Below are 10,428 nucleotides of genomic sequence, written 5' to 3'. Positions count from 1 at the left end.
GATTTTTTTTTTTTTTGACTGGGATATTGATGAGTTTAATAACACTATTATATAATGTCATAAAATGCTAATACTAAGATTTGACTTATATTTTATAAATATTTAGGTTGTTGTCGATGTGAATATTTTATTTGTGATACTCTCTAGTCCATTTTTTGTTGTCCATCTAGGGGTTTTTTTTTTTACATCAATTTTGTTATTTTTTTTATCTTTAATTATTTTGTTTTGAAGGAAAATCTTTAATTATTTATTATACCATTTCATTTTTTTCTATGCATTAAAAACCCAAGAGTAGTATACAGGTAAATATAAACAATTTTTATATGTAAATATGAAAATTAAAATGGAACGTAGGTAATAATATATATATACTCTTCCCTTTATTGTGTTTTTCTTTCTTCCCTTTTTACACATATTATAAAAACAATAAACTTTGCTTCTTTTTTTTTACCGATGTTATTTTTTATACTATTATTCATCTTTTCCATATACTATCCTTAATCATTTATTACTTATTTTGTTTCATTTATTTCTCTGTTTTTAGTAAATAATTAAAAGTATTATTGATAAACCAATATTCATGTTGAATTTTTTTAACGGCAACATTTATTAATAACCAAATTCTTGTACAAGACGAACAAAGACCGACAAAATGGAAACAACAAAAAAGAACGTAGTATATAGACAGAACACTAAAAAATTCTTACACTTTACAATATTCATGTTGCATTGAACTTTGAAAACAACGAGTAAATATAAACAAACTTTCCTGCAAGTGCAACAATTAAAAGTGTGATCTGTCCGGTAAGGATGGATAATGGCAAGGGTAACAACACGCTCCTCCGGTGCGGTGGCGAAGCGATCTCACGGTGGGGCGAAAGATGTTTGTAGACACGTTAGCATTCTGACGATCAAGTCAGTATGAGAGATCCGGGGTGGCCCTGAGGGTGGGCAGGAGGGGCGGTAGCCCATGGCACCATTTTTTAAGGACATCAAAATTATTATTTTACTTAGTAGTTAGTACTATATAGATATATTTCTTTTTAATTTGCATTGATTAATTATATTGAAAAGTTATTTTTAAAGAGCTTTGATAATAAATGAATTTTGTGCAACAAAAAATCCAAGAAGAAAAATATTGGAATAATTAAAATGACACAATTTTATTGTTTCGCTCAGGGCACCATAAGTTTTAGGACCGGCCCTGTGAGAAACGAGAGGAGTGTGTAAGAAAGTGTGGGAAAGTGAATCATATCTTGAGGGTGAATCAAGGTCACCCTTATGTAGGCGCGCCTTATCCGGAACCGCTGAGGGACACATGTGTGGTGATGCATGGGAGCACGTTTATGTGGAGCAAGGCGTACCGTTGTTGGTGTTGTCTTTCAGGCGATGCACCTTAAGTCGGTGGACGTTTTATCCACGTATCTTTGTGGGATTGGTCTTATAGCCGGTCCGGAAAAAAAAAAAGATAGTAGGGAGTGAGTTGCTTTGCCAAATTTATTGAATCCTACGTACTCATCTAAATTTTTTATATAAATACATAAAGAAAATAGCCCAAATATGATTAAATTATGACATTTTTTACTGGAAATTATGTGATTTTAGTTACTCAAAAGGTTTGGCTCGGTTGTTTTGTCTACTATTATTGTTATGCAGTTCTAATTTCGGCAGAACACACTCTGAAAGAGGTGGAGAGGTTAATGCTGCGGCACCTAAGTAAAGTGGAGATCATATGCATATTTTTTTTTTTTAGGGGCTGGAGATCATATGCGTATATAGGACCAAAACATGTGAGATATATCTTGTAGTAGGGTGACAAAGACTCTATATATAATTAAAAAAAAAATTAGAAAATAGCAAGACTTTTCTTTCTTTGACATGTAACAAACAAAACTAGTCCTTTCTTCTCTATATTGGTATTGGTTTATATCTCCTCACAAGATAATACTGTATTTCCTAATGAATAATCCTAGATTCCCCTCACACACAGTGGCTAGTTTAGTAGTTATGACTGGGAGAAATTGTTTGTATTTTGGAACTCTTTATATTTTATAGTTTAATGTATTTTAAGATTATGGCCACACACACCCTCAAAAAAAAAAAAAAAAATTATGGTCACACAAGATTATCTCCAAAATACTTCACAAGTTTTTTGACATTTTGCTTTTCTCATCACTTTTCTGGCACCAAAGTTATGAAATATGCAGCTTGCCACAAACACAAAGATCTTACCATCAATATGACGGCAAATTTTTTGATTAAATGAACATCTCGATGATAAAGTTTCTCTAAAAAAAATCTGGATGATAAAGTTAACAATGCCTTTAAGGCACTTGTTAACAAGACCCATTTAATTAACATGCATCTATATTTTTATATTGTCGAACAATCATAGTCGTTAGATATTATAAATATTTGATTTTAATGAATATCTACTTGTAACCAAAAAAAAAAATGAATATCTACTTCAAAATTTATACAAATGAATATTTGCGATTAATTAAAAGCATAAAAGAATGTATATAATTGGATCAAAATTAGTCTTCATAGTAGACTTTGCTTTCAGAAAGCAACTGGCATAGTTTCTTTAATATTTTTTGGGTACACAACTTAATAATTTCTACTCGGGAAGATTTTATTCATTTAGTCAATTTTTTTTTGTTGATACAATCATTTAGTCTATTCCTATTAATAACTAGTTATGCTAAACAGGTAGATTCAAATCCAAACTGATTCAAATACAACCGTAAACTGATTAACTGTTTGAATACAATTATGTAGAAATATTTTTTTTTAAACTACAAAATTACCATAAAGAACATTTAAATTATTTTCAAGTAAACATTTTTGTTTGAAAAAGCACTTTGAAAATACATAGTTTTTCAAAATACACTTTTAATTTTTTTGACAATACAAACTACACATTTATGAATATTTAAGTACATGTTTTTGTGATAAATTTTAAAATTAATGCATGATATTTTGTTTTATAATTTGCATACCTTCTTATGTCATGCAATATTAGTTTTAAAAATTAAAACACAATATTTGTATAGTTGCGCGATGTTATGTTACAAATATAAATTTTAAAAACTAATGCACATTTTTTGTATACTTTTGCCATGTTACAATCCTTTCATTCTCGGTGTTTTTACGCTGTCTTCAACTTTATTAGAGGTCTTATGCCTCCTTGTTTAGTCTCCATTGTGCTTGAGTTAAGGAATTCTCATCTTGTGTCTTTATAGTCTTTTCCAACTATTAGCAGCATGCATTTGTCCTTGGACAATAATAATGATATATGTTGGACAGAAAAGAAAACACAAGACTGTAGCAAAAAGAAATCTCATATTAATGGCACAATACTTGGAGAGCCGTTGCAGGATTAAAGAACTGTAATTGCAGCTCACATCAGAATGTTTAGCTCCACAAATAAAGGAAACTTCTCTATGCTTTAGGAATTATCATATGTGATTGTGCAGAACCGTTGCCCATTGCTTTTATATAAATTCCCATGATCAACTCCTGTAATTGTAGTGTTCACAATTCTAATAAAATATAGCTTCCATTCCTTTCTCATTTTTCTTCTCCAACAACCTCCCAAACATCCCATGCTCCTAATAGAGTCTTATTAATTTTGATACACCAATTATCATAAGTACTCGATTTTAGAAGTGGAACTTGAAAGGATGCCGCTTAATGAAATTGGAGGCCTAACTCATCCTTAAAAAAACCGGTTCAGAAGGTGAGGATTGCCTCCTCTATTTAAACTCTTATCAAGAGTCTTATCTATCCGATGTGGGAGATGAGTTTTTCCCAATACACCCCCGTCACGCCCAGCACTCTTTGGGCTTTGGTGCGTGAATCGGCCGTCACGCCCAGCAGCACTCTTTGGGCTTGGTGCGTGGATCGGTAGGTGGCCCTTGAATTCGACAAGGCTCTGATACCATAATGAAATTAGAGGCCTAACTCATCCTTAAAAACCGGTTCATAAAGTGAGGATTGTCTCCTCTATATAAACTCTTATCAAGAGTCTTATCTATCCGACGTGGGACATGAGTTTTTCCCAATACCGCTTAATTGCACGCCATAACTATGGAAGGATTTCTTATCAGAACCTAAGCTCTGATGTCACTTTGTTGAAAAAGGAGAACGTTATAGTGAGCTTTTGGGAGAAATTGAGGAGGAGAGAATATTAAAGAGAAGGACAATTTCTATTCCGTGAGAGAATGCTTTGATTTCTTACTTGTTTGTTTTAATTGCTTGCTTTACAAACGACAAGCTTTCACCTATTTATAGGCTCCAAGAGAGAGTTCTGCATAAATTAGGAGATAATTCTACACACTTCAAGAGAGAGTTATACATATTATCTACTTACATTTAATGCCAAGTCTCTCATTTACTTCTAGACCTTTCTAGAACTTTCTTTGGACTACAAAAGTCAAACTAAAATGGACCTAACACTTAATTAGTTCAATGGACCAAATGATATGAAAAGTGAATACAAGAATTATGCTTCACAATAGTCAACTGGGGAGACCCTAGCACAAAGGGAGGAACTTTCCCACCACCGAAAGCACTTTGAAAGTAGATATCGGAAACACAGTTTTTGTGCTGTCTGAAGGTGTATTTCAGACAAAAACACGATTTTTTTCTCTGTGCAGATGTGTATTTCCGGAATCCTGTGCGGTTTTTTTAGGACCTCAGCCTCCTATGTAGCCTACTAATTTTATGGTTTCACCTTCACTGTGACATCCAACAAATTTGTACATGATCTTATGATTTGCTCACTTTGAGACTTCGCCTAGCTTTAGGCCTCAACTTGCCTCGCCCTACAACTTATGATGCTCATGCAGAAGAATTAATCGACCATACTTTATCAAAGTGAAATATATGCTTCCGCACACGGAACACATGGATGCAGTAGAGGTATGCAGCTAATGTGACCGCCAGAAAGGATAATAAACTCAACTTCCAGAACTCCTGAACAGATATAGATAACAGGATCAGATTCAAAGATATAGCCAGTTTTTTTTATAACCGAAGACAAATAAAAGTCAAATTGTTTTCTATGTTATCTTGGAGAGCTTATGGACTTGTCATAAGCTGTTTCTATCAGCTCTTCCAAATAATCTCACAGGTGCTTATGTCGGTAGATAAGCTCAAATAAGCAAATCCAAATATGCCCTTAATGTATGACGGGTTATTTTGACGTCTATTGATCCATGTTAGCCTATTTCACCAAGTGGTGAAAGGTTTGGCTGTTTTGTGGTAAAGTTCGTTTGGATGGGAGAAAGGAAGTATATGTGCTACTACAACGAATGAATATCTAGTCAAAGACATTAAGATGTTTTTTTATTTTTTATTTTTTATATATCCGATTTCATGCAGTTGAGATTGATAATTCTCTTTCAAATGATGAAAAGCCTAGAGGAAGACTTATCATTAGTGAATCTTACTCCATAAGAAAGGAAATTATGAAATATAGTAAGTGATGAACTCCCAATTTTCTAACTCATTCACTATTTATATACATTTGGATTGGACAAGAATAGTTTTAGTTTTTAAACTCACCTTTGGATCAGATATTATGATTCCCATAACATAGGCCAATAGATCCATAAAGGACTGAAGTGAATTCTGAACACCTCCAACAATCATACGATCCGACTCGGGAACAAGGTTCTGTACAAGAAAAGTGAAATAGAAACAATCAGGCCAAGATGATTATGAACAAAGGAACTTTGGTTCATCATAAAAATTTAAATCTAGATATCACATACGAAACAATATGGAAAAATATGAGCCATTATTTCTTGCCTGCATTTGTTGAAGTACAGATAAGTCAAACATCCACAGTCCAAGCCGAGATATTGCGACGCTTCCCATCAATATATATGATGTTAAAATGCCATTTTGGATCCATAATGCAGCTAAACATGGGAGGAGGCAAGTCCACTGCATCCAAATCACACATAAACATGTATAAATCGCAGAGACATCTAAAACTTCGATGTTGCGATCCAGATCATTTGTGAGTTTGTACCTGAGACCAAATAGACCAGAGTCCAGTTCTAATAGCTGAAATCTGATATTGTAGAACAGGATATAAAACTGTTGCAGCTATTCCAATTACAGCGCTTATTCCTCGTGCTATTCCAATAACATATGCAGGTATACCTTCCCATTCTAAAGTTGCAGTCATCAATGTTCCAAAGCTGAAGCAAGTAATTGGAATTTTATCAGTGATGCTTCATTCCTAACTTAACATCAAAGAAATGCAATACATGTTTCTGAAGTTGTGTTTGGAACCAGAGTTACTTAATGACCATAAAGTATCATCAACAGACATTGCTAACTCAGACTAATATTTTATTTATACAGAAATTAGTATTAGAGAGAATTTAAATGCACAACTAGAACAAATGCAAAGGTAGCTGAATCTATTTTCTTCATAGAAAAAGGATCATTTGGTCTTGGAGAGTGTCTGCAACTAGCACAACTCATTGTATTATATCGCATAGAATAATACTGAATAACATTTTAAAGGGGTACAGATAAAAATTATGTAATAACCAAGGAAAATCCTGAAAATCCTTTGTAAATATGTCATGTCAAGTATGATATTTTGGCTATTTTGTTCATGAATAGAGTGGACACTAAGCACTCTTGGAAGAGGCTAATTTCAGACTGGTCACGTTTGGATAAACAACTCAATTAGGCGCTTATAACTTAAGCATTTCGCAATATAAGTGCTTATATGTAATTATTCCTTTAACAAAAGATAAACCAAATTCAAATGGTTTTCATACAAGTTATAGGCTGTTTTCCTAAGCGATCTTCAATAGCTTAAGGAAATAAGCTGAAAACAGTTTATGAATATGTCACAAGTTGTTTTTATTCGCTCTCACAAAGTCTCATAAGTCATAAGTGTTTATGCTAATAGATAAGCTCAAATAAGTCAATCCAAAACAGACTCTAGATTATTCATAAGCTTTCACCTGAGTACAGTGAAAAATAGCAAAGCCAGAGCTAGTCCAGGAAGAACAACTTCTTGCTGTAAATAAACTCTCCAAGCATCAACATAAGAGATTTTTGAAATCCACTCAGAAAATTTTGTCCTGCTTTTTCCATCTAGCATTTCTGTGCTATCACCGTCAGTAACATTAAGCAAACTATCTCCCTTAGAAGTTGAATTATTCCTTTCTAGATCACTTTGTGATGAAAGCCTTTCCATTCTCCTCTGGCTACTTTGACACAAAGCTGGAATTCCATTATACACAGATGTAAAAAGCCAATACTCCACCCAAACAGAAGCACTATTCCAAAGTGCTAATGTTATAGCAGATGCTTTAAGAGATACAAAGCTTATTATGAAGCCAGTTATAACAGGTGCAAGTAGCTTGCAGGTTAGATCGATGCGTCTCGTAACTGAATTCATCTTTATCAGCAGTTCCGGTGATTGGCCTTCGGATATAACTAACAACCTGTGCAATGAAAGCATACTTTTCATACAATTTTTATCCTATACTTTAACCAGAAATTTCACATAATACAGTTTCCTTTAAGAAGTTATACTACGAAATATTGGTGCAATCTACATTACTTAAAGTGCGATTATTTTCACGTTGTGTATATTAAATGAGCTTTCGACACATCAACAGAATCATTATATACTCTCAAACGCAAATAGGTTGGTGAATAAAGGGACGCCAAAGGAGTTTTAAGGAGGTTCATCGCTCAAACTTCAAACCTTTGAAACTAACGTAACCACTAACTTACAGATATTTGCCTATAGAAAAAATGAAGACTATCAATATCTAATTCAAGCAATAGGTAATTGACTATAGTTACTTAATCAATTTTTTTCCTTCTAGCTAATGATATCAATCAATTTTAATTAAAGGTTAAAAATGTTACCATTCTCTTTCTATCAAGATTGTACCAGCAAGAGTTGAAAGCACTCCAATGCCACCACAGATATTGATTATCACCACAAGTAATAAGAAAACTGTGAAATTTGTAAACTTCAAAGATGAGTAGACAAGTAAGGTAACTACAGTGGCACCAGCAATAATAAAAGACAGATTTTGTGTCACCAGCCACAATTGCAATACCTGCCAATGAAAAAATGAAGATATTGTTTACTACAATAAAGTTCAACTTTATAGCAGAAACTAACAAGGAATTATTAAACAATTTGAAACAACTAAAGACACAATATAACTAAATTTTTTATTTTTATATTTTGTCCATATCTCACTGTTCAGAATGAAAATGACAATAATCTAAAGTTTAGATTCTAAACATGTGTGGTGATCAACATAAAAGTAGGATAAAATGTGCATTAGGAATGATCTCAAGTATACATTTTGCTTCAAGGATGTATCAATCAGACACAATGGATTTCAGATATTCATTCTCTCTATTTGAGGAACTTTCTAATCCCTTGCATTACACAAGCGAAAGATCATTTGTCCAGGGTTTTCAAAAGAGGGATAGACCGCAGTTTAGGTCGCAACATAAAAAATAATTATGTCTCCCCAACCATAATGCGACTGTGAGTCACATTTGACTAAGATTCTCAACAATATCAAGGAACTAGATACAACTGCAACCGCGATTTAAAACCTCGATTAGTTCAAAGATATATCTATACTATCCAATAATATTTTATAAAACTAACTTTTTGTTGTACCCATTTAACAATGATAATTAAATTATAGTGCAAGTACTTGCATAAAAAGAAGAGATAACAAATATTGGGATCACACCTTCACATAAGTCAACTTATCAACCCATGTTCCAATCAAAGGACCAAACAATGCAATGGAAGCAGATTCAACAGCCCCATATATTGCTGCATACAACAGTGAGTCTGGCCAAATACTGATCATATATAAACCAACAGAGAATTCCCACATTCTGCAACAAAAAAAAAAATGCAAAAATAATTTTAAAAATCTTAAGCCAAAACAAATAGTAAAGACCCATTTGGTCCCTCAAAATTTGCTCGTAGTCCAATTTAGTCACGACACAAAATAATACACAAACTAGTTTCTGATATTTTCATACTGGAAGAAATTAATTCCTGTTACACTGAGTCTGGGACTACTAATTTCTCATTTGTATAACAATATCATAGACTAATTTGAGTATTATTTTTTGTCAGGATTAAATTGGACTGCAAGCTAACAAATTGTGTCTTCACTACTTATTAAATTGATACTACAATAATTTGTTGGGTCATAGACTCCTAGTAACCTATGAAGCACAAACACAAATACGGACCCGACATGACACAAACATGTAAACGTTGATAATAATTTGAGAAAATGACAAAATTTAATCTAATTATATGCGTTGGTTTCGTGCCAGTGTTGAACACCACACCAACATGTGGCTGACACCATAACATACCTGATGTTTGTGCTTCATAAATAGTAACAAATAAACAAACATAAGATAATTGTTTATTATATTTGTTCCACTGACAAATATCTGATTTCACACGACAAAAACAACAATTTCAATTCACACTTTTTGATACAAGGTGATGATAAAAAAATAGAAAAAACAGAAAATGTTGAAATTATGTGGCAGTGAAATCAAAGGAAAACAGAAATGAACCTGGAACCCCATCTAGATAAAAAGTGGCCAATGTATAAATAAGTGATGAGAAAAGAAGATGAAGAATGAAATTTTGGTTCTTGAGATAGCACACTCTTTCTCAAAACTTCTTTTTCATACATTTTATCATATGAACAAGAGTGTCCTAACCCTTACTAGTATTGACTATTTAGTATCACAATACAATGGTGTTATATCATCATAAGTTTTCATAATAATCAAGCACAAGAATCATGCAATTTGTGTCATTAAAATGACCGATGACGTGTCAATATATTGATGACTTCAATATAACACTACTCTCACTCATCGATATTTCTGATTCAAAACGTGTCTAGTATCCGACACATGTCATGTCTAACACCAACACGTGTGATTACACATAATATTATTGTTTTTATTTTATTTTATGTGTGTCGATGTGTCTGTATCTAGTGTATGTGCTTCCTACTTAATGTAATGTTTGATGCTTTGAGATTTTCTAAAATACTAAAGTTTTTGAGACAAAAGAGGATCAAAAGTATAGGAATTGAGGGAATAATATAAAACGGGTGATTGAAAGTGACAGTTACTCAAAGCTATTAAAAAAAGGTTTAGCTAACTAATTGCTGGAATCTTAGATTTGATGTGCATTTGTAGCCACGTAACAATTGAATAATGCCAACAACAAATGTTTCAGTGTTGACACTCATTTTCTACGATGATGGTACTATCATTTTTCATGCGCCAAACGTTATAAATCAATTATTCAGCTTTCCACAACCACAAAGAGCTTTCGATGATATATATTGGATGATAAAG

The 10,428-nt window shown here is 32.9% G+C and overlaps 1 protein-coding gene across 1 annotated transcript; it reads right to left on the bottom strand.

The window, feature by feature from the left end:
* Nucleotides 1-4,280: 4,280 nt before the first annotated feature.
* Nucleotides 4,281-10,064, bottom strand: LOC25491415 (solute carrier family 40 member 2). Its single transcript, XM_013599325.3, has 8 exons — nt 9,628-10,064; nt 8,772-8,922; nt 7,918-8,114; nt 6,999-7,484; nt 6,044-6,215; nt 5,818-5,955; nt 5,572-5,682; nt 4,281-4,980 (listed from the first exon to the last, which is right to left on the bottom strand). The coding sequence occupies exons 1-8, from the start codon at nt 9,747-9,749 to the stop codon at nt 4,846-4,848; spliced, it is 1,512 nt and encodes a 503-aa protein (XP_013454779.1). The 5' UTR covers nt 9,750-10,064; the 3' UTR covers nt 4,281-4,845.
* Nucleotides 10,065-10,428: the final 364 nt, after the last annotated feature.

This window comes from Medicago truncatula, chromosome 4 (genome assembly GCF_003473485.1).
Source record: "Medicago truncatula cultivar Jemalong A17 chromosome 4, MtrunA17r5.0-ANR, whole genome shotgun sequence".
In the NCBI taxonomy this organism is placed as follows: Eukaryota; Viridiplantae; Streptophyta; class Magnoliopsida; order Fabales; family Fabaceae; genus Medicago; species Medicago truncatula.
This window is presented reverse-complemented; position numbering and strand designations above follow the sequence as displayed.

What these genes read in the sequence shown, in the direction of transcription:
- LOC25491415 (XM_013599325.3), bottom strand. Translation starts at nt 9,749, where the DNA reads ATGTATGAAAAAGAAGTTTTGAGAAAGAGTGTGCTATCTCAAGAACCA. An exon ending in ATAAGTTGACTTATGTGAAG is followed by an intron (nt 8,115 to 8,771) that starts GTGTGATCCCAA and finishes TTTCATTGGCAG; the next exon opens with GTATTGCAATTGTGGCTGGT. An exon ending in TCATAATATCTGATCCAAAG is followed by an intron (nt 4,981 to 5,571) that starts GTGAGTTTAAAA and finishes ATATCTGTTCAG; the next exon opens with GAGTTCTGGAAGTTGAGTTT.